The sequence below is a fragment of the Anarrhichthys ocellatus genome, unplaced genomic scaffold (genome assembly GCF_004355925.1).
Source record: "Anarrhichthys ocellatus isolate YVR2014 unplaced genomic scaffold, GSC_Weel_1.0 scaffold20, whole genome shotgun sequence".
In the NCBI taxonomy this organism is placed as follows: Eukaryota; Metazoa; Chordata; class Actinopteri; order Perciformes; family Anarhichadidae; genus Anarrhichthys; species Anarrhichthys ocellatus.
Window position 1 is genome coordinate 5,906,042 of NW_022280050.1, and position 23,243 is coordinate 5,929,284.

Sequence of the window (23,243 nt, forward strand, 5' to 3'; positions counted from 1 at the left end):
AGGTCCACAATATTGTCCTCTTTGCTTTCCGTCTGTTGCCACGGTGATTATGACGCTAGAGAGGCTTCGGATTAGCCAGTCTGCAGCTAGCTAGCGAACCAACGCTAGTTAGCTAGTAAACTAAGCCGAGGGGGTTATTACCTGCAGTCATGGCGTCTGTTTTAGATGCTCTCTGGGAGGACAGAGACGTTAGATTCGACATAACAGCACAGTAAGTTACTTCACTCAAATATAATGATTTCACCGTTGTGCAAACTAGCTAGCTAGTTAGCTCAGTTACGCTAATTGTTAACGTCGGATACAGTAATCTGTCATTCCATCCCGTACACAGGCAGATGAAAACCCGTCCAGGAGAAGCACTGATAGACTGTCTGGACTCCATCGAAGACACGAAAGGAAACAACGGAGATCGAGGTAGTGAAGAATATTGGAGTTTAAAACGATCTGTGCATCCTTGAGTGTGCTGCTCAACTAATATGTGATAATGTCCGATATATTTACAGGGCGAGTGTTGGTAACAAACCTGAGAATCATTTGGCATTCTTTGGCCCTGCCAAGAGTCAATCTGTGTGAGTACACCTTTAGGGTTCAATTGTATTTATTTATAGTTTGACTCTGTTTCCACTAGTTGAATATGTCTGCCCTCTCTTGAATTAGATAAAATTATGTGTGTCATGTGTTTAAATGATTGAGCACTACAAGTAATGTTGAATGCTTTACTAAATGTAAATCTTTTTTTTCCCAGCTGTGGGTTACAACTCCATCATTAACATCACAACAAGGACAGCTAACTCAGTAAGTAAACCGTTTCTTTATACATATGGCTAATAATTGTTTTAATATTATCTTATTAGTTCAAGTCCAGTGTATTTGACCATAATCGTTTTGTATTTCCTTATACACATCACATATACTTTTTATATTATAGGCACCGAGGTTGCCCTTAAACTCTGTGTCTGCGTGTGTGTTTTTATTTATCAATTTATTTAGAGTTAAAGTTATTTAGCAACATTGTTTTGACATTGAAGTATGCAAAGTGAATATTAAATGAAAAACTTAGCAAAAAAGCATGCTAATTAATTAATTGAATGCTATTTTCTAGAAATTGAGAGGCCAAACTGAAGCGCTCTACATCTTGACAAAGTCCAACAACACAAGATTTGAGTTCATTTTCACCAATGTGGTTCCAGGAAGTCCACGGCTCTTTACTTCCGTTATTGCTGTCCACAGGTACAACAATGCTGATGGGTAAAATTCTCTGATAACATTCTACATAAGATGTATGTCACACTAAACACTTTTGTTTTTGTTTTGGTACAGGGCCTATGAGACATCTAAAATGTACAGGGACCTGAAATTGCGAGCTGCTCTGATTCAAAATAAGCAGCTGAGACTGTTGCCCCGGGAGCAAGTGTATGATAAAATCAATGGAGTTTGGAATTTATCCAGTGATCAGGTGCGGCTGCTTCAATCGTGTCTGTCAAAATGTTTTTCATCAATTTTGCATTTTCCAGTTTCCGTCAGAGTTTTTTTGAGTACACACATATTACTCAGACTATTACTAAACAATCTCTACAACGTTAAAATGTTACATTTCATAGGCCAAATGTATTAAGTTGGAATACTTTCTATTGTCATTTTAACCACGTTGTTAACAGTCTGAAACTAATCCTGAAAGCGTAATCTTTAAATTCATTGTGATAACTGGAGATCATTTGTTTGCAATATGTCTAACTGAGTTCATTTTCTTTCTTTTAGGGTAACCTTGGAACCTTCTTTATCACCAATGTTCGGATCGTGTGGCATGCTAACATGAACGAGAGCTTCAATGTCAGCATTCCTTACCTTCAGATCGTAAGTAATAAACTAAATAATATCACCCATCTAGTCCTCACTTTCCACCTGACTTGATTTTCCTTTTTCTCCTGTTGCTAATTCAGGGATCAAAATGTTTTTTGAAACTCAGATACTGTAATGTAAATAATAGTATTTGTAACTTGGGCTTGTCCCTGAACTGATTATGTCCCAGCCCTGTTTACATAATGTCCTAACAAACATACACACCATCTATTATGTGCTCATCAGCACCTCAGTAACAGAACCGTGTGTGGTTGTTAAATTGCAGAATGCGCTTTCAATACAGTGCACCAAAAAGTACAATAACAAAGACACAATTATAGTATGAGCTACCTTTAGGTTGGTGTAGTGTACATGCACACAGCAGGAGGCATGAGGTGCCTTTGTGATTTTCTATCCTGTTGTAGCTCAGCAGCTCTAAGCCACTGCAGCTCTTTTTGTATCAACAGATGTGTTTTGTTCCACTTCGGCCATAAGCCACTGCACATGATCTTCAACGAGTTCTCTTGTTTCTGTTGTAAAATCATGTGCTGTTTCTCTTTCAGTCGGATTGTGTATTTATTTTCATTTCTTTTATCTTTTCCCTTCAAGTGGTCCATCAGGATAAGAGACTCAAAGTTTGGCTTGGCTTTGGTGATAGAGAGTTCACGCCAGGTAAAAATGGTTTGAGTCACAGTCAACTAAACTGATCACAATATAACGATTTAATACTTGTAATAATATAAGTGTGAGTAATAAACAAATATACTTTGGTTTCTAGAGTGGTGGCTATGTGCTGGGCTTTAAGATCGACCCTGTGGATAAGCTTCAAGACGCACTTAAGGAAATCAACTCATTGCACAAGGTGTACTCTGCCAACCCCATCTTTGGAGTGGACTATGAAATGGAAGAAAAGGTGAACATCCGATCATAATATTAGAATCAATGACCCTGAACACCTCAACAGTATAACATTAAAGCGTGTCAGAAAGGGTAAGCTGTTAAAGCTAGAAATAAACCAACTAGAATACTCTACATGTCTGTTTTTGAATTACTGTGTCATTTTCACAGCAGATTTGTTCTATCAACATTCCCATAAATTGTTCTGCATGCTCCTTTGTCACCAGTTCAGCTGATCGTGTTGTCATAGCGCTGTTTGTCCTAACAATGATTTCAGCCCCAGCCATTGGAAGAGCTGACAGTAGAAGAGCCTCTCGATGACGTGGAAATTGAGCCCGACGAGCAGACTGACGCTTTCACTGTGAGTTACACTCACCGCCCCTCTGGGAGTCAAAGGTTTAGTTTTCAGACCCTCAGAATAGCTGCCTGCTAATGCCCTTCAGCTTCATGAACAAACATGAATTTATGTTGCCTAGTGCTCATGTGTGTACGTGCTCATCAGACAACAATTACCTCTTATCACAGACAACATGTCCCTCTTTCTTTTTATTAAATGTGTGACTTGTGTGTGTTGCTTGCCCACAGGCTTACTTTGCTGATGGAAATAAGGTAAAGTCTCTCAATTAGTTTGATCACCAGCTATAATTGTATAGTATGTCGTGTTTAACTCTTTTTATTTGTTTACTGATGTTCCGAAGCAACAAGACCGTAAGCCAGTTTTCTCTGAGGAGCTGGGCCTCGCCGTTGAGAAGCTGAAGGACGGCTTCACACTTCAAGGACTGTGGGAAGTCATGAGCTGAAATAATGTGAAACATATTTATTTATCAGGTTAAAAGTTGTACAGTTTATGCATTGATATTTTTTTCATTAAAAAACAAATATTACATGTAGGGTATATTTATTGTAAGTATATTTTATATAACAGTTTCTCCTAATGGCTAGAATGTGAAAAACAATGCAGTCTTAAAGTTAATAAATGCATTTAAATAGATATTTAAGAGTCATTTTTTTTACCTTATGCAGTGGGTTTTTACTGTATCTCTCACACAGTTCATTTGTATGTGGAAAGAACACAATGATCTCTGGCTAAATACATAACTGCACAAGGTGCTAAAGTATTTTAGAAATCTGAAAAGAGGACTAACTGTCACCTCCTGTGGTAGCAGCTGTTCACTGACCCTTTCTTGTTAGATAACTCCCCTGTGGATGTGTCACGAACAAATACCGATCACTGCAGTGAACTGGTCATTACTATCAGTGAATCGTGACTCACTCCACATGTAGATGTCTCCAGAATACACAGAAGCCATATCTGTGAACACATAAAGAGCTGTAACAAAATAGTCCTGCCATTATCTTAACGTGTTTTGCTGTGTTTCTCTAAAATTATGTATTTTACCTGATTAGATAGACAAGTGAAAATGAACTTAAAAGATCATAGGTTATTTCAGTGGCCATACAACAATGTTGTTACGTATCACTAGGGTGACAAGGCTCCGCAGTTGTTTTTACTCTATGACAGCTGTGTGAGCTCTCCTATTGGGCCAACTTGAATTCTTCATGGATGGGGTGGCTGGCTATATTTAGAGGGGGCACGGTTATATTAAAGTGGCTTCAGACCTGGTGGCCTATAGTTCTTTGTCTACACCAGCCGGGACAGTCTGTCGGGAACACCTCCATCCACTTCCTGTCCTAAAAGAATGGATCCCGAAAGCATGAGGGAAGACCTCCGTCTGTTTCAGAGCACTCTGCTGCAGGACGGACTCAAAGAGCTCCTGAATGAGAACAAGTTAATTGATTGTGTCCTAAAGGTTGGAGACAGAAGCATCCCCTGCCATCGCCTCATACTGTCCGCTTGCAGTCCTTATTTCCGGGAGCTGTGCTTCTTAGAAGATGGCAAGGAAAAGGATACAATGGAGGTTATTCTGGAGAACATGGATCCCAATGTGATGGAGGCGATTGTAAATTACATGTACTCAGCAGAGATTGACATCAATGACAACAACGTGCAGGATATTTTGGCCGCTGCCAACCGCTTCGAGATCCCCTCGGTGTTCACGGTTTGTGTGAATTATCTCCAGAAGGGGCTGACAAAGAAAAACTGCCTTGCCATCTACAGGCTGGGACTGATGCTGAACAGCGCCAGACTGGCATTGGCAGCTCGAGATCACATTGCAGATCGGTTTGAGACCGTAGCCAAGGACAAGGATTTCTTAGAGCTCGCTCCGCCTGAACTCTTTGCCATTATTGGAGCAGACGCACTGAATGTAGACAAAGAGGAAGTGGTGTTTGAGACCCTCATGAGGTGGATCAGAAAAGACAAAGAGAAGCGCGCGAAATCCTTAGAGGAGGCCTTTGAGTGCGTTCGCTTCCGTTTACTCCCAGAGAAGTACTTCAAGGAGAAGGTGGAGAAGGATGACCTCATTAAGACTGACCCTGAGCTTCTTAAAAAAATCAAAGTCATTAAGGAAGCCTTTGCGGGGAAGCTGCCCGAGAGAAAGAAGGGAGAAGATGGTGAGGAAGGAGAGGAGGGAAAGTTGCCCGGCTATCTCAATGATACGCGCAGATATGGCATGTATGCCAAAGACATGGTCCTGATGATCAATGACACTGCTAGTGTGGCTTACGACACCCAGGAGAATGAATGTTTTCTTGTTGCAATGGCAGAGCAGATCCCCCGAAACCACGTCAGTGTGGTATCGAGGAACAACATCCTGTATGTGTTGGGAGGACTGTTTGTAGATGACGAGGACAAGGAAAACCCTTTGCAGTGTTACTTCTACCAGGTATAAAGAATATATTTACATTGCCGATGTGCTGGAAGCAATCGGAAGTATTTCCCTCTTTTGGTTTCTCAAAATAACCTAAAATGTGTCTTTCAGTTGGACAGTCTCACTGCTGAATGGTTCGCTCTGCCGCCCATGCCCTCCCCCAGGTGCTTGTTTGCTGTGGGGGAATGTGAAAATCTTCTCTTTGCTGTCGCAGGAAAAGATTTACAGTCCAATGAGTCTCAGGACACTGTTATGTGCTATGACACTGAGTAAGTTCAGCACACCAACCGTTTTGGATATGCTCGTTCACTAGATTTGTCTCATTTAAAAGCTCCTATATTTACTGTTTAAATGCTGTCTATCTGCCCTTTTTAGAAAAATGAAGTGGTCTGAAACTAAAAAGTTGCCCTTGAATATCCACGGCCACTGCGTGGTGTCTGAGAACGGGCTGGTGTACTGTATTGGAGGAAAAACGGATGACAAGTAAGATTTAAATGCCAAAACAGATCATATTAAGTCAAAATATGATTTTCAAATTACATTAACACACAATCATGTCTGTCTCTCCGGTAAAGTAAAGCAACCAATAAGATGTTTGCATACAACCACAAGAGATCAGAGTGGAAGGAGGTGGCCTCCATGAAAACGTCTAGATCCATGTTCGGGGCAGTTATCCACAACGGGAAGATTGTTGTCGCTGGAGGAGTCAATGAGGAAGGCCTCACAGCTGCATGTGAAACTTATGACTTTGGAGCCAACAAGTACGTGCTTTTATTATTACGGTTTATATATATATATATATATGCCCCTCAAAGTGTTGTGCATGGCTTATTATTTTCTGATACCAATTTCTATAACAATAACATTATTATTCCTCAAAATAAAGCTCTAAAATTGGTAATTTGCGGGATTTTTTTAACAAATCACACATAAATGCTCGACACTGCAGGCTATTGCCCATTAATAGATATATGCATGTTCTTATGTACAATTATAACAGTTAAAATTTTGGAAGTTGTGAATCAATTCAGGATGATAGAAGATACAGTATATGTTTTTTTAATATTCTTTTAATAGTACGTTTTTTTTTTAAAGTCAAAGAACTCTCGCTGAGGTGTTTGAGGACATGAAAAAACAAACAGTAATACAGCTGAGTGCCCCTTGTTGTAGGTGGTCACCCTTCACAGAGATGCCCCAGGAGAGGAGCTCGGTCAACCTGGTGAGCTGCGGAGGGCAGCTGTACACTCTGGGAGGCTTTGCCATGGTGGAGAACGAGGACAAAGAGTGTGAACCCACTGAAACCATCGACATTTGGCAGTATGTGTTACTTTTGTTGCATTATATCTATACAGGTGGTAGGAAACAATGTCATCTTGTTCACTTTCTTTTACAATAGCTCCCCTCGTACTCCCAACGGTGTATTATAATGACATGTCTTCACGGTCTCCCCAGGTATGAAGATGACAAGAAACAGTGGACTGGTATCATCAAAGAGATGCGTTATGCAGCCGGTGCTTCCTGTGTGACCATGCATCTGAATGCAGCCCGAATGCCCAAACTGTGACAGCAGTCCAGGGACAGACAAGGCACTTTAGCTTTACTGCTGTAGGCAAAATATTATGTACATGATCTTATTTAGTGGCTCGTTGTTGTAATTTAACATTTTAACATAACACGTCACCTTTGCCTGTTCTGTGAGTGGTTTAATGAAATGTATCATGGTTTTAATTGGCTTTTTTCTTGTCATTTGGGCCAGGCCTAGTTGTTGATTCTGATCTATTAAAAAAACATCACTTTCACTTATTAAAATGTATATTACTGTTGAAGGATGGCAAAGAAATTCATGTTTTTTTTTCTGTGAATCTCGAAATGTTCCTTTTCCAGTGAATAACATGTACCTCGGTACATCGGTATTAACACATCATCTCATACAGGCTCACTCATTATTCAAGCCCAGAAATATTGTACCCGTGTGCACAATCATGAATAATCTAATCTTAAACATTTTAAGACAAAGCTTTTGTTGTTGTATGAGTAAAGTAATGTCCAAAGATGTGTTACTTGCTCTACAATGCTCACCAAGACGTAGCATATCATTTGCAAGCAAAGTGCATGATAGTCACAAATGTACATTTTCTGTTGTTTGAGCAACACTGACAATACCCTATTAATGTTCGATGTTCATTTTATTTAAAATATGTATTTCAATAGAAAAGCACATAATACACAATCTCACTTAACATGAATGAGGTAGATTCATGTAAGAGGAGCACTTGATATATAGAAACGTACTGTTTTCAAAACTGTTCAGTCGGAAAATTCAAAAAAGAAAAAGTCAGTGTCAAATGCAACATTACTTTCATTGTTCAATAAATAAGGCCTTCAAGAAGAGAGCTCCCTAAATATGTTCTTCTTTAGATATTCCTTCCAGGCATCTGGTGTCGAAAGCTCCATAGAGTTCCATTCAAAGTGAGGGATCTGTAAAAGTGTCACAGACATTTAATATGATCCAGTGTAAGAGATGTACAACAGCACATGCAATGTTCAATGACGTCTTCCCACCTGAACCACGCGGTATCCCAGGATTTCAAGGTGTCTTTTTCTCATCAGGGCTTCACCTTTCATGTGTGGAGAGTTCTTGCAGAAGGACTTTGAATCAAGAAAGTCCACAGCAACTCTTGAGTGATGAGTAAAAACAGGACGTCAAACACATTTAATTTCTGAGTGGTCTACTTATTATTAACAATGTTGGTATAATGTGTCCGTACCGCTGAGCTCCAGGTGGCAGCACATCCCTGATGTTCTCCACTGAGCTTTTCCCCCAGTGAACCTGTCCTCTGTCTGAGATCTGCAGCGTGCTGGGCTCGCTGTAGGGCAGCGGCTGCAGCTGTTTGTCCAGTGTGCATTCAAAGTCTGAAAAGGCAAACGTGGTCACGTGACACTTCTGTCCTTAGACTATATTTTCTCTTTTGGGGGTGAGCATAAATTGACTTGATGTATTGCAAGTACAGGGGATACCCTTCATTTGAGCTTCTCTTTCCATCAGGCGCAAAGAATTGATAAGGTGTGATAAAATATAAAATCAATGTTTAATACAGAGATTTCCCAATATTACTCACCAACAGTGTAAAAATACGGAGTAACGACTGCTACTCGGACACAGTCAATACCTCCGAGAACTTCCCCCAGCATTTTGTGGATTTGCTGTTGCACAGGACTGACAGTGCCATTCCCTGTAAAAAAAATATAATTTTGACAGTACAGATTTGTTTGAATTTTGAACAATCACCGAATTAATAACTCATTTCTTGTTGCTTCTTTTTACCTTTCTTTTGCAACTGCTGGCAGTAGCGCTCATGAAACCACGGCACCTGGAACTCAGGACACTCGAGACACACGGCACGATTGAGCTCCATGAGGCGCAGTCTGGTCCGCATGTTGAGGGCATCTGGTAGAGCTGTAAGAGGAGAGGACAACCGCTACATTGGTTCTGTTGAGGTGTGAAGTGCTTACATCTCACGGGGAATATTTTTGCTACCGATGCATATAAAAACAATTATGTTTCAAACACATACTTTCTAATTGGGCATCCAGCTTTCCCAGAAAGTCTATGCTGAAGATCTCTCTGACGAGTTCCTCTGGGAAACAGTCGGCCACAGACAAAGTGTACGCCAGGAGAACTAGCAGATGTGGGTCAAAGGAGCCTACAAACACAAAGACAGGTGTTAGTGCACGCTTGAAATAAATAAATAAAAAGTAAACAAATGTGTAACCTGATAAGACTTACTGATATGAGGAATGAAGCGCTGAATGCAAACATCATACAACTCGTCTGCTTGTACTGGATCATAATTCATGACAGAGAACGGTAGCAGGGTGGCATATATTGCAGAGTGGTGAATCTGAAAAATGACACAGAAAAAGTACAGTTCATGTTTTATATGTATTATATATATATATATATATATATGTACTTACTGCAGACTTAACATATCACGATGTCTCTTAGGGCACCTTGTTAATGTCTTTAATAGCCACGCTGGCGATGCGGTCCATCAGGGGAGGGCAGAGGTGATTTATTCGGGTTAAGAAGAGGGACAACTCAGGCACATTGGTCCAGTTTATCTGGTCCCTCATCCTCTTCAGCGTGACCATCGTCTCTTCCAGCAGCATTTCCTCAAACCACTCTCCCGAGCTGTACTTGAGCTCCTCCAGCACCAAGTCCAGCCGGTCGGCCGTTTGCAGCCTCTCGTGCCCGCAGCGGTTCAGGGTCTGCAGCAGACGGACGTACTTGCTGGGAGTGTTGTGGCGGTAGGAAGGATCGTTACGCACCCACTTGGCAACGGCATGAGAAATGGTGTTGAGTTCGTTGAGGTTGCACTGGGTCACCACCGAATCCACCCGTGCGATCACGCCCTCGTCAAGCCGCGGGCTGGGCAGCATGGACAGAACACGGGTCAGCATGGTCACTTCGTACGGGTAGACGCTGCGCTGCAAAAAGCTGCAAGATAAAAGTGTAACCGGTTGACATTTCATTCAATCAGAGAGTGAAGCAGAGAATGTCCTCCTTAGCTTAAATAAACACTTACTTGACCAAAATTTTCCGTAGTTTCGTGAAGAGTTCGGGGTTCTGGTATTGCATCAGAAAAAGGGCTTGCGTGATTCTGGCCACCTCCACCGGCTTGTAGACGTGAAGATTCCTTTGGATCACTGATGTAATTCTGGAAAGTAATTTATTAAGAAATATATTTAAATTATATTTCTATACATCGGTGGTGAACACAACACAACATTATGATTTTGTCATTCCTGAACTGAATTTTCTAATTACTTTTCTGCTGAAATATATGGCAATACTGATATATCTCTGCAATAAGTTGATATTGGCAGATATATTGGCTCAGCTTCTTAAGCTATGAAGTTGTTATATGGCAGAGATATGAACTCACTTGTTCAATAAGCTGAGATTCCTGCTCTGAGTCTCTTCTAGAGCTTCGGCTACTGCCAGAGCCTGATATGCACTGAGCTCGTCCGCCAACAAGAGGGCAGTGTTTTCCATCCTGAGAAAGGATGAAACCACATAAGAGACATGAGAAACTCAAGAATTGCTGTCAAGAGTAAAGATTTCCACTTATGGATCACGCCAGTGATAAAGATACGAACCCATCTTTGATCTCCTGACTGGCCATCGGCGCCAGAGCGACAAAAAGTTTGGTGAAGGAGAAGGGATCGGTGCTTGAATCAATCAGCTCTGTCAGTCGTTGTTTGACGGCCAGCCTGAAGTCACAGTTGTTGAACTGCAGGGACTGATACAGCCCCATGATGATGCTGATATTCTCTGCGTCCAGTCTGGGAAGGTTGCTCAAGATGATCCCGTTGCACTTCTCCAGCAGAGGCCGGTAACTGTGCTTGATGTTGCGCAGGAATTGCACCACTCTCCGCGGGTTGTTATAATTTGAGGGATCCATGGTTTCTAGGAGGTGGTCTGCCCTGCTAATGAGGGCATCCCGAAGCCGGGGAGACACCAGGGACGACACGCTAATCATCAGCGTAGTTAGGATCCTGGGAAAGACAACCAGAGTGTCAATACACAATATGAGGTACTTGACTTTGTATGTTATTTGATCCTTTCGGTCTCCTGACCAACCTGGCATCATCAATGGAAGACAACCTCTGATCCACAATACTGGTGATGTGGCCCATTAGAGGACTGTGTTGGAGGTGCTGATCACTTAAACAGATGGAGAACTTGGATAGCGACGCCAGTGGGAATCTGCAAAAATCCACGTTTGTGTAACATTTCATTAGTGCTGAAACAATCACACAATTAATCTAACAATTTTGACAGCAAATCATCTCTTTTGTGACTAATAAAGAAATAAATGTGCTGATTTCAGCTTCTCTGATGTGGAGATCTGCTGCTTTTCTCTATTTTATATCATTGTATATTTTATATCTGGGTTAAGGATTGTTGGTTGGAACAATAAAGTTTTTTCCCAATTTTCCATTATTTTGGGGCATTTTATAGACTTTGCAATTACTTAATTGATTGAAAAAATACTTACAGTTTCATTAAATAATGAAAATGATAATTGTCATCAGCTCAAAAACCATGTAATGCAATCATACCTGTCTATTCTGAGCCATGCTTCTGAAACCAACTGCTGAACAAGGGAGTCATGTTGATCCACATTCAACCTAAAAGATGGACAATAATACAGCATGTTATAATCACTATATTATGACATCAAAACATAACAGTTGAACGTGGTTGTGTCTATATCTTAATGTACCTGAGGAAACTGTAAAGCATGTCGACCAACATTAAATCGTCCATCAGAGCAATTTTGTTCTCCGCCAAAACCCGGAGAGTCAAGAACTGCGGGTGGGTCTTGATGAGCTCCACGGTCCTGAGCAACTGCGGCTTCTCTTTCTGGAACTGCCACAGCATCCCAACAGCCTTGCCGACATGGTCCACCGTGAGCTTGGCTTTGTTCTTGCCCACCACATCAAACACCTGGTCCTCAGCCGAGCAAACCCGCAGCTGCTCCAGAACCTGGTCTCGGTTCACAGGCCCCCCATTAAGGAGCCTCCGAAGGAAGGAATTCACAAAGCGGACCCGAAACATCACCGCAGACATCGGCTCAAAATTTAAGTATGCACTGGGGTCTTCATTGCACCAACACAGTGAGCACCGTGCAACCCAATGTCAAAAACCAACAGGTAACCTCAGCCAGCTGAGATCACACCCACAAAACTACGGATTGGAGGCAGGTTACGTTAGAGGCTCCTTCGGGGACCTGAAGACAAAAACACACACACAAAAGAAACCCATTACGATATTTAAAGAAATATCACAATGTCTTAAATTATGTTGCAATTTACATCGTATTCACAGTACTTGGGTGAGCTCAGTGTGACATGCTGACCTCGGGTTTCATCTCGCCTACAGCCGCATCCAGATACTTGTGTAACTTTCCTTTAATGTAACGTTGAGTAACAGTGAAGTGAGCTACCAGTAGCTACGATCAGTTTGCTAACGCGGTTTTCACGTGCATGGAGAAAATATCACATAAAACCACTGACAGCGCCAGATTACCCCTAGTCGCTGGATTCTAATATGTATATCTTTAGATTATAGATAATCAAACAGTGTGTATTTAACACAAATGCAATACGACATTAAAATCACTCATTCAAAGTCAGCATCGGGTCAGCATGGGTGCTACAATGTTTCACTTCCGCAGCTAGTGACGAAGTGGTGTGAAATACCCTGGGTTTTGTCTTTCAGGCAGCAGGCAACCAGTTGCCCTGTGGAGTCCGTGTACGTTTTGATAGTAAACGAAAATACAGAAACACCATAATTTTGACGTGGTCTTTCTGTATTTTCGATTAAACGATAAAGCAAACTATCCAAACGCACACGGACTGGATGACCAGCAGCCTGTGAAAAAGTTGTACCTGACAAGTGAAGTTCAGGGCAATCTATTCTCCATTTCCTTCATAGTTACGTGCCCGACTGCGTTCACTGTCGCACGACTCTTGAAATACATTGACGTCCGTCTCGCGCCATCTTTAGAAAACAGTGAACCCAACACTGAATGAAAGTTAATTTTCGTCGTTTGTGAGAGCAGCTCGCCGTATGGAGTGATACCGTTCTGTTTCCAGGTGATGATATGTCGCATTAGCCATGTCTTGGTGATATATGTGTGTAGTTAATATGTCGAAATTGCACGGTACACGTCAAGTAGAACAATCCCTCTGCATGTCGTCTGACTGAGGCTAGTTGAACGTGCTAATGCTAACACCAGGCCTACCGTTATGGTGACAGCGTGTGTGTGTGTGTGTGTACGGCTAACATTAGCCAACGTTAGCTTAGCTGTGTTTATAACCCATCTGTCGTCATAGCAGTGTCGAATACGTTTATATTTGATGTATTGTAAGAATAATTAACAGCTTAATGATTTGTTTGCATGTAAAGAGGTCGTTCAGCTCCTCAGACCCTATAGGTGTGCAGGATTGTGGGTAATGCTAAGCTAAAGTGTCACTTCTGTGTTTCTCACCTTCAGGTGTTTGATCAGTAGACGTGATCATGGGGATCAAAGTTCAGCGCACTCGGTGCTTTCTTGACATTGGCATCAGTAACGTGCTCGGTAAGAAAGACATCTCAATTTACACAATACATCCAGATACATGATGAAGAAAACTAATAACTAACGATGCTCTTTCCTCACAGTCGGCAGAGTTGTGGTTGAATTGTTTTCAGATGTCTGTCCCAAAACATGTGAAAACTTCAGATGCCTTTGCACAGGTAAATACTGACATGTATCTACAAAAAAATGCCAGAAAACATTTTTACTTTCTTGCAAGGTGTAATGTTGATAACTGACTGTGGTTTCATTCAGGTGAAAAAGGCGTTGGCAAAGGAACTATGAAGCCCCTGCACTACAAAGGATGTCTGTTCCATCGAGTTGTAAAAGACTTCATGATTCAAGGAGGAGACTTCAGCGAAGGTGAGTTAATAAAGTTTGAATGTAAAGATGTCAAATCTCTCTGTTAATAGCATGAAAGGGCTGTAAGTGTTTTACCTTCTACACACCTATGGCGTCACGTTGGCACCTAAAGAACGCATCAACAAAACTTATCATCAACCTAACTGAATCTATTTGAATAACCAGCAATCGGCACAAGTTTTATAACTTTTATTCCTTCTCTGACATAGGTAATGGAAAAGGAGGAGAATCCATCTATGGAGGCTTTTTTGAAGGTAAAGAGGCCACTATCAGAGCTGTCAGTTGCTATCCAAACCGACGTTGGCTTCAAGATGGCAGTACAATCTTCTCCTTTCCCCCCCAGATGAAAGCTTCGCTGTTAAACACAACAAGGACTACCTGCTGTCTATGGCCAATAGGGGCAAAGATACCAATGGATCACAGTTTTTCATGTAAGCACTGTTCCTATATATTATTGATGCATTATTAGTTCATTCTGTCCTTAAACATATTGATGAACTTTTTTCTTGCTTTGGCCTGCTTCACCACTTCAGAACAACAAAACCTTCACCACATCTGGATGGGTAAGTGCGGCTTAATTGGTCTGAAACTCTGCTTGATTGCATCGTGCACGATACACACAGTACGTTTCACTTATATCAACATAGCTGATGCTCAACGCCACTGTGTTTCCTCAGTGTCCATGTGGTTTTTGGTCATGTGATTTCTGGCCAAGAGGTTGTTCAAACCATGGAGAACCAGAAAACGGATCCCAATAGCAGACCGTATGCTGACGTGAAAGTCTTGAACTGTGGAGAGCTCATCCCTAAATCTAAAGGTTTCTTTGAAGCATTTACAGCACTTCCAAAATACATTTTAGACTTCATGAAGCAGCGCTCCTAACGGATTCTTGAATGTTTGCAGCAAAGAAAGATGAAAAAAAGAAAGAGCGAGCCTCTTCCAGTTCCAGCAGTAGCTCCAGCGACTCCGAGAGCTCCTCACAGTCCTCCTCTGATTCTGAGGAATCGAAGAAGAGGAAAAAGAAGGCGAAAAAGCTAAAGAAGAAACAGAAGAAGAAGAAGAAGGAAAAGAAAAGGTACCTAATTTCATTTCTCACATGTTCACTTTCTGCAGTGTGCAGTACACTAGTGTCTTTATTCTGAGACGCAATGCTTTCCCAGGTCAGAGGCTGAAAGTGCTGAAGAGAAGGAACAAGAAGAGTTGGTTACATCTACTGTGCGTCCTGAAGACATTCCACCCATCCCAGAGAATCGCTTCCTCATGAGGAGGAGTCCCCAGGCGGTCCAGAAGTCAAAGGAGGAGGCTGAAAAGGCTCAGCCGAGTAAAGAGGAGAGGCCTAGAGAGCGGTAAGAGCCTTTTCATATTAGGTATGATTCGAATGCCCCCCCCCAATCAGCTTTCAAATTATAGCTGTTGTTCTGTTCCCGAGTACGCTTGCGTCGTCATCACCGTGACATTTGTTTATGTTGCTACAGTTGCATATAGTTTTCGGGTGCAAAAATGGCTGAACAAACTGTGCTGTCAGGTGTGCCTGAGCACACTAGAGAGGCCGCAATGCCACACAGTCCTCCTCCAGTCATCTTCACCACCACGGATAGCCGTCTGTTTCAAGTGGGTTCACGTCATTCAAATGCAGAGACATGGTGGGCTTTTTAGGAAATGATGATGAGGTTCGCACCTGGTTACGCTGGCCATGCCTACAATGTGAGCTACCGGACCATCCCCTCAACTACAGCGTGCTTTTTACACACATTTTACAACAAGCTGCTCACACATTTCCCGCCAGGTGTCATGAGAACATTTGGATGCTAATGTTGACCTGCTGCTCATTGGTGGACTGACCCGTCCAAAATTTCATGCCTTGCTTCTTTTTTTTTTTCCTGTCCCTCCCTCTCTCTAGTGCTGGCACAACATATAATTCTCAGTCATCGTATCACAGAAGACTGGTGATGACACGATCCGGGAGGAAGATAAAAGGCAGGGGTCCAAGGGTAGGCGCACTTCAATGTGAAGAGCTCAACTAACATCTACTTTGTCACAATTTATATTATGACTAATAAGATTGGAATATGTCTTGTTGCTTTTACAAGGCAGGAACGCACAAAAATTGCAGCTCTGTAAGCTTCCTGTCTTGACCCGTGTAAGTTCCAATCTGTTTAGAAACTGATTTGTCGTTGTTTTTTTCCCCAACCAGCGCTATCGGACTCCGTCTCGTTCAAGGTCCAGAGATGGTTTTCGGCGCAGTGAAACCCCCCCACACTGGCGTCAGGAGCTGCAGCGTCAGAGGATGAGGGCCGTCACCGGAGAGCGCTGGATTAAGGGTGACAAGTAAGATAACCTCACTTTGACTTATTGAAGAGTATGTAAAAGTGCACATATCGTCGTGTAGTTCCATAGTGTTGCCTGTTGATCTGCGGTGTGACATTTACCCTGCACTTCTTTAACAGAGGGGACATGAGTGAGGCCAAGGACGAGGCCGCTAAAGCTCCAAGAAGAGAGAAGCGAACCTCGGACACAAAGCACGAACGCACAGCTGAGGGTAAAAAAGACAAGAAAACTCGGTCGCGTAGATCCAAAAGCAAAGAGGACGACACTGTTGAGAAGGATGAGAAGCAGAGCAAACACAAGGCTAAGAAAAGAGATAAATCTCAAAGCCGCAGCAAGAGCAGAGAAAAGAGTAGGAGGTCAAAAAGCAGGGAGAAGGGTCACAAGCACAAAAGTGATGAGAGAAAAGGTCGCTCAAAGAGCAAAGACAAAAATGATAACAAGAAAGAAAAGGAGTCAGAGTCTGATCACAGTAAAGATAGAAATAAGGGTCATGAGTCTGACAAAAAGCAGAAAGAGGACACCAAAGGAAGAAATGGTGAGAGAACGAGGACAAAGTCACAAAGCAAGGAAAAACCAACTGTAAAAGATGGCCACAGATCAAGTAGCAGGAACAGGGATAGGAGCGGAGCGGCAGGGTCCAAAGACAAAGAAGAAAAACGGGGAAAAGAGCGAGAGAGGGGCAGAGAACGCAGCAGGAGTCAGGAAAGACGACGCAACGATGAAAGGGAGAATAAGAAGCGAGGAACGTCCAGGGATAAGGAACGTAGAACAAGAAGCCCAGACAGAAATAAGTCGAGAGACTCCCACAGAGGCAGGCGCTCCAGAAGCAAGAGTAGTAAGAGAGAGCGCAGCAAAGATCGGTCCTCTCGTAGGAGGGACAGGGAGTCTGACAACCAGAGGAGACGACGAAGCAGCAGCTCCGACAGCGACAGAGACGACAAAAGGAAGGGTCAGAAGAGTCCAGATTCCAAGCGCAGAGAAGCAAACCGTACCTCCAGATCCAAAGACAGAAGAAGCCCGGCCAAACCCAGACCAGATAGTACAAAGGGCAGAGACCGGAACAGCAGCAAGAGGAATAAAAGCAGCTCCAGCTCGAGCTCCGACAGCGACTGAGCCTGTGGCGACGTCCTAATAGAATAGATTTTACCCCAACTACATATCTAGTATGCAGCATCAGCTTTCCATCTAGAGTGGGACTTATTCACATTCCTCATTCAGTGCATAAAATCCCACTAATATGATTGTTTAAAAGTCATTTTTTAAAGACAGTTAAGAACTATGTGAATACCACTCAAACACACAATGGCAGACTGTAGCATCTTGCGAGCTGTGGACAGTGAATGGATTGTGGATTTGTCCCCCATTGAATCCATCACACTGTTGAGGTGTAGCTGAAGCTACACAGCCAGTCTGAGGAAGGATTTGTTTCAATGTTATTTAATGCAGACTCTCTAAGTTGGGCAAATGTCTAATTGTCAAGTTATTTTTTACATCAATCAATCTGGACGAGAACACTTTTAATTTCTTGCATGCTTACCCCCCTCATTGTTTGATGGAATATGTACATCCACTCCTTTCTTTTTGGACGTCCATGACCTTGTACTGTAATCCTATTTGTTAACTGGTTTTAAAATACCTCTTGTTTGTTTTGTATGGAAAAAAATGTAGAACTCTACTGCCGTGTAGGATGAATTAAAAGGTTCAACTTTGATTTTAATCAACCGTTTTTAATAGTCCATATTTTTAGCCCAGACCAGTCATCTTCTCTGCTCTGGGTAGTTGATACACATTATTTTGTTATGTGATTCTTTTCAAACAACTGCATCTGTGTCATTAATCTCACTGTAGCTCTCTCTACAGCGTGAATGGACTGTAGAACACTCTGACTAGAACATATTACATCACGTACCTAATGAACACTCGTAAAACATGTCCAAAGTCACTCCATATCTACTATATAGTGTACTCCCAAGTGTCAACATGATGCACGATATCTTGCGCTCACAATTCTCAACAAAGGGACAGAAAAGTAGTTTTTTAGAGTACATTTGGGGCAGCGTCGTGCCGTTAATAGTGAGAATGACATGCTGTAAAGGAACCGGATATATTGTTTCGTGGACATTCCCGTTAATGCGTAGGCCACCAGGATGCCCCATGGACGAGATTATAATCCCACAATGCAATGCTTCTTATTTTCCAAATATGAAAACCATGCAGCTGCAATACGACTATTCATGAATCCCACTCATAGTGGCAATTAATTATTCAGTCAAACAACACACTATTGATTGTCTGTTATAAACAGAGTAGTGAATGAGAGAGTGATTTCAGACGCAGCCTCTGTCAGAACATCTTAAGGACTTTATTAAACCTTTGAAACCAGAATAGCCAGCCTGGAGTGACCTATAACCATGTAAACCCAAGCCTCTTCTTTGCCTCTTCAATATCTTTGGCCTCATTTAACTTCTTAATGTTCTGGGTGGAACCAGAGACGTCCTGAACGAGGTGGCTAGGCCTTACTCCTCGTGCGGCTTTGCAAAGTGGGAAGACGTTTCGCTGAGCCTCCGCCGCCGCTCTGATGATGTGCTGTGAATACTGCTGGAACTGGTTTTCCTCTTCAGCGATGAGCTCTGCGTTCTTCACTTCAAACTCGTGTTCCTCTCTTCTCAGCTGCTGACGCCTGGCACTTTTATCAGCCTATATTTGAAGGATGACATGATAAATGTCAGACAAGGACCAAAACATGTTTCCAATGATTGTGGCGGAGACGGTCTCAACATTTACCATTTGTGTGGCATTGAAGTATCGTAGTTTTCTTCCGTCGTCTTTCATCCTCTGAGCCTTCACTTGTTGTTTCTCAGAAAATATTCGGTCGGCCTCTTTCTTGGCCTGAAGTATGTCTCGGGTGTCCTGTTCTGTCGATTTGTCCCTCTGCTCCTTTTCTTGTCTCTGATGAAACACAGCTTGTGTTTACAGGTGTGGGAACATTTTGTGAGCTGCAAATGGAATCTCAGGCAGAAATCCCTCCAGCTAGAACCGGCGACGGTAACATTGTGTCGTGCAGCATCTGGACCTGTCTTACCATGAGTTCTCTGTGCTCAGCTATCGACTCCAACATCTTAGCCTTCTTCTCCCTCTTCTCCCGCTGCTGTCGGGCCTTATTTGCTTCCTGCTCAGCAACAACCTTTGCGATCCCCTGCTCCTCTCTGTCGGTTTGATCCTGTAGGACGGGCAGCTTGTTCATGATCTTCTCTATGTGCGTTTGTGCCTCTCTGGGGAATGAAAACACAATGATGATGCACCAGAGATCCGCTGTATATGAGATATGAGGACCGATGACCGGTTGTACTAGAAGCTAGTTGCGAAGGTTGATGTTTATTGTTTAGCTGGGCCTTACCTGAACAGTTCTTTTTCTTTGTCTTCCCGCAACTTCATAATGTTTTGCTTTGCAGAGAGAAAAAGTTTCCTTTGCTCCTCTTCAGCCTCCTGTTTTTGTGCATCTGCCGCTTTTATGAGGTCCCTATTGGTGATATGTTCCTGTAAATGACAGAGTACACAGTATGAGTATGTACAGTGGTACACTATAGCAGTTAGCCCTCACTGTTGAGGCCCTACCTTGTGAGCGTGCATGAGATCTCTCCTCAGCTTTGCTTGTCTTTCTTCCTCCGTCCTTTGCTCCCACCGGTGGAGCTCTTGAAGGTGCTGGGTTTCCTCTCCGTCCTTCGTGTTCTCTATCTTCTGACGCTCTCTCACTAGCTCACGTTCCTTGACCCTAGGGAGAAGGAATCAATCTCACATGTAAAGCGAAAATGCTTTACTCAAGCCGTCTCTGATTCTCATTTGAAATCATCTGCAGCGTGTTCAAAGCCGCTTGTTGGGTACGATGCGAGACTTACTGTTTCTTCAGTTCTTCTGCAACAGTCCGTATCCCGAGCTTTTTCTGAAGGGCTTTCTCCTGATCCTGCCTCGAGGCTTCAGCGTCTCTGGTCTTTGTCGCATCCAGGAATTCTTTGTCAACGTCTTTAGAGGCATGTTTGATTCTTTGCTTCAGTTCAATCTGTGCCTCCCTTTCCTTCAGCACCTCTGTCAGTAAGAACGCACCCTGTGGAAGTAGCAATAATCATTCATTGTGCCGAAACATCAACATATATAGAGCCAAACATGTACATGTGACGATCATTGTAAAGCGATACCGACATGTAATCCTTTGACACGGTCTGTTTGGTAGAACAGCTGACTTTGGGCTTTTTCAATGGCCTCTTTCCGCTGCTGCTCCTGATATTCGGTCTCTTCTTTCTCAGCCAGTTTCCTTTTCTCCTCCTCAATCTCCTCCCGGATCTTCTTTGCCTCCATTTTCTTTTTCATTTGACTCTTTGATAAATGTAAAAAACATAAAGCGTGTTAACCTTTTGCATGGTTCTTTAGAGCAGAACATTGTGCTTTTCATTGTGCAACTTTACATCTAAATTTAATAAAACTAATACAATCTGAGGAAACCCCCGTACAGGCAACTTACAGCGATGGTGTTGGGCCACAGTTTCACCACCTCTTGTGATTGCAAATGCAAGGCCTGCCTCTGTTTTGCTGCCTCTCTCATCCTCTCCTTGTCTTTATGAACCTGGTTCAATTCATCTTGAATCCTCAGCCACTCACTCTTGGTTAAGACGGTGACTTGTCGGAGGTCTGGTGGCTGGATCATCCTGCTGCCTTCCTCAGCTGAAGACCCTTTTCAAAAAAAGAAGAAGAGGAAAGTACTTTGAGAAGACAAGTTTATTTAAGGGGACTTTGTGTAATTTGGGTAGTTGAGGACTGTAAATGCTTTTCTCCAGAATATTATAGGATGCATATTTATTTCTTCCATGTTGGAAGTTCACTCCTACAGCCACTCTTATATTGTTCTGAACTTTGTGTACGTTAACGTTGCAATCAGACTTGCATTATTGTCTATTAGCCATGACAGCTAACATTAGCTTAGCTAGCGTCAGTAAAGGTTACTGAAAACTCGTTAGCTCTCACCTCTCTTACTGGACCCTCTTCGTCGGCCATACTGAACCACCGAGGCCATTTGTATTCGGTATGTATTACCTAGTAATATTCAATTTAAAAGGACTATTTTAACTAAAACAGCTGGCAAACTTTTAACTCTTTCTAGGTTACATACAGCTGTGCTAGGGTGCGCATTTGATGTGTTGTATCCAGGCAACGCTTGAGCCAATCCGAAGCATTTCCGCCTATGGACGACAGGTGGCGCTGTGTGTCCTACACTTTTGGAATACTTGGAATTGGATAAGGTGACTAGTCAGGTGATAAACAGCATCTGTGAGAAACAATGGACTTGCCTGATCTGCTTTTAAATGAAGCAAAGAACAATTTTAAGTTATTCTTTGGAATATTACAATTATTTCAACAAAACCACCTACTATATATTTCATTTCAATAGCTTGATGTGAACCAACAGAGTTTATGGTGATTAGATCTCTATCGTATGGTATCATGTTAGCATAACATTAACAGTTGCATATGGTGTCCAAATTAATTATAGGATATGGTTAGTTTTTTTTTCAAAGGTACTTGACTTTACTTAAGTATTTACATTTTATGCCTCTTAATACCATTTTTATTCCATTGCTCTTCAGATAAATTTAGGTGTTCTACTTAAGTACACACAGCTATACTACTTTGTAGATATACATACTAAACATATGAGTCACACCGGGAGACGCATGAGAGGCGGGTTCATTTTGAAAGGGGCCGTCTTAAATCTGATACAAAACATTTAAAAACGGCAGAGGGAGCTCCCCGTGTTCATCAACTCACGGACGCAACACACCACCAGTTACGCACCGACCGGCAGCCCGGTGAGAAATCCCCAAAAATGGCCCCTATCTCCATCAAGACCGTTTTAATCAGTGAGAGTGTTGACCCTCGCTGCAAGACGATTCTGGAGGAAAATGGCATCCGAGTTACGGAAAAGCCGAATATGAAGAAGGATGAATTAATGGCGCAGATTAAGGTAAAGTTGCCACTCGGGTGTTGCGTAACTCCTTTCACCTGCACAACGTGTCGTTTTTGTTTCTAGTACGCAATCGTTTTGAAATCATGATTGCAAAGAAAAAAGTTCAGTCGACTAAGCAAGCATCATTTTGAAAGCTAGTGTGTTTTTTTGCAGCTGTGCCTGTCTCGGGGGTAGAATCAAGTAGCGTCTGTTTATTTTATACAATGTTTAATGTAAGACGTGTGTGTGCACGTTTTTAGGTTACGTACTCGCACCATTTCTCTGAGCCCGACACGTATTTGTTGGGCTCACAATTGATTTTATATTTAGTACCACCCCCAGGAAGCTGATGCAACTCATCCCTGACTTTACTGGGTATCCCATCTCTTTTTTTCTCTGCCTGCCACCATGCAGCACATTGGCATTATCAACTTAATGCAGAGGCTGTGCATGCAGCAGAATCTAACATATGCATTTGTGCATGTTCTATTTGTCGGATTAGGAAAAATGAGTTGCAGTGGAAATGTACTGATACTAACTCAAAGGATTGTAGTGTTTTAGAGTGGAATCATGACTGGACAAAAAGCTTTGTTAGACCCTACAGCCAAAAGTGAGCTCTCTTTTTAGCCACACCTACCTCATTCATTGGACAGTTTTTTTTGTATTGCTGCATCTCATGAGTTCATTTATCTTGGTGTTTAGTAAGTGCACACATAAAAAGTCTATCGGCATTATTAGTCGAGGCTGCAACTGGACCTGAAATAGCTGATCATAAATATGCATTTGCACCATAATAAAAGTCAGAAAGGGTAAAAGATGTGTGAGGGGAAATTGTCACACTCGAACAAGCTGAAGTGTTACCATAATTACAAGAAGATCTTTTATTTATATATATATATA

General features: G+C 42.3%; 6 protein-coding genes across 7 annotated transcripts in view; 4 read left to right on the forward strand and 2 right to left on the reverse strand.

Moving 5' to 3' along the window:
* The first annotated feature begins 54 nt into the window (after positions 1-54).
* On the forward strand, positions 55-3,729 carry bbs5 (Bardet-Biedl syndrome 5). Its single transcript, XM_031858620.1, has 12 exons — positions 55-211; positions 332-414; positions 504-569; positions 746-795; positions 1,103-1,230; positions 1,321-1,456; positions 1,759-1,854; positions 2,449-2,511; positions 2,618-2,752; positions 3,014-3,097; positions 3,322-3,345; positions 3,435-3,729. The coding sequence occupies exons 1-12, from the start codon at positions 150-152 to the stop codon at positions 3,534-3,536; spliced, it is 1,029 nt and encodes a 342-aa protein (XP_031714480.1). The 5' UTR covers positions 55-149; the 3' UTR covers positions 3,537-3,729.
* A 478-nt stretch (positions 3,730-4,207) lies between these two features.
* klhl41a (kelch-like family member 41a) lies at positions 4,208-7,335 on the forward strand. Its single transcript, XM_031858588.1, has 6 exons — positions 4,208-5,522; positions 5,619-5,776; positions 5,883-5,990; positions 6,083-6,268; positions 6,678-6,824; positions 6,960-7,335. The coding sequence occupies exons 1-6, from the start codon at positions 4,437-4,439 to the stop codon at positions 7,069-7,071; spliced, it is 1,797 nt and encodes a 598-aa protein (XP_031714448.1). The 5' UTR covers positions 4,208-4,436; the 3' UTR covers positions 7,072-7,335.
* fastkd1 (FAST kinase domains 1) lies at positions 6,646-13,543 on the reverse strand. 2 transcript variants are annotated; one of them, XM_031858586.1, is made up of 15 exons: positions 12,969-13,543; positions 11,801-12,307; positions 11,637-11,705; positions 11,155-11,280; positions 10,671-11,069; positions 10,457-10,567; positions 10,097-10,228; positions 9,522-10,008; positions 9,295-9,409; positions 9,083-9,211; positions 8,833-8,964; positions 8,627-8,740; positions 8,276-8,420; positions 8,070-8,184; positions 6,646-7,985 (listed from the first exon to the last, which is right to left on the reverse strand). In XM_031858586.1, the coding sequence occupies exons 2-15, from the start codon at positions 12,145-12,147 to the stop codon at positions 7,890-7,892; spliced, it is 2,517 nt and encodes an 838-aa protein (XP_031714446.1). In that variant the 5' UTR covers positions 12,148-12,307; positions 12,969-13,543; the 3' UTR covers positions 6,646-7,889. The 2 variants fall into 2 exon arrangements, with proteins under 2 accessions (XP_031714446.1, XP_031714445.1); XM_031858585.1 differs by lacking the exon at positions 12,969-13,543 and adding an exon at positions 12,437-12,828.
* ppig (peptidylprolyl isomerase G (cyclophilin G)) lies at positions 12,960-18,065 on the forward strand. The gene is made up of 13 exons (XM_031858587.1): positions 12,960-13,175; positions 13,577-13,660; positions 13,744-13,818; positions 13,913-14,020; positions 14,230-14,274; positions 14,364-14,451; positions 14,554-14,583; positions 14,698-14,837; positions 14,924-15,095; positions 15,181-15,366; positions 15,921-16,011; positions 16,215-16,348; positions 16,468-18,065. Exons 2-13 carry the CDS (start codon positions 13,600-13,602, stop codon positions 17,459-17,461), a joined length of 2,124 nt encoding a protein of 707 aa, XP_031714447.1. The 5' UTR covers positions 12,960-13,175; positions 13,577-13,599; the 3' UTR covers positions 17,462-18,065.
* A 631-nt stretch (positions 18,066-18,696) lies between these two features.
* Positions 18,697-21,510, reverse strand: cfap210 (cilia and flagella associated protein 210). The gene is made up of 9 exons (XM_031858589.1): positions 21,365-21,510; positions 20,865-21,073; positions 20,546-20,719; positions 20,245-20,450; positions 19,964-20,120; positions 19,746-19,885; positions 19,431-19,620; positions 19,133-19,297; positions 18,697-19,045 (listed from the first exon to the last, which is right to left on the reverse strand). Exons 1-9 carry the CDS (start codon positions 21,411-21,413, stop codon positions 18,752-18,754), a joined length of 1,584 nt encoding a protein of 527 aa, XP_031714449.1. The 5' UTR covers positions 21,414-21,510; the 3' UTR covers positions 18,697-18,751.
* Positions 21,511-22,110: 600 nt separating this feature from the next.
* phgdh (phosphoglycerate dehydrogenase) overlaps positions 22,111-23,243 on the forward strand; it is a 7,700-nt gene continuing 6,567 nt past the window's right edge. Inside the window, exon 1 of the mRNA XM_031858230.1 lies at positions 22,111-22,361. Within this exon, the coding sequence (XP_031714090.1) occupies positions 22,224-22,361 (138 nt within the window). The 5' untranslated portion in view covers positions 22,111-22,223. The remainder of the gene's footprint in view (positions 22,362-23,243) is intronic.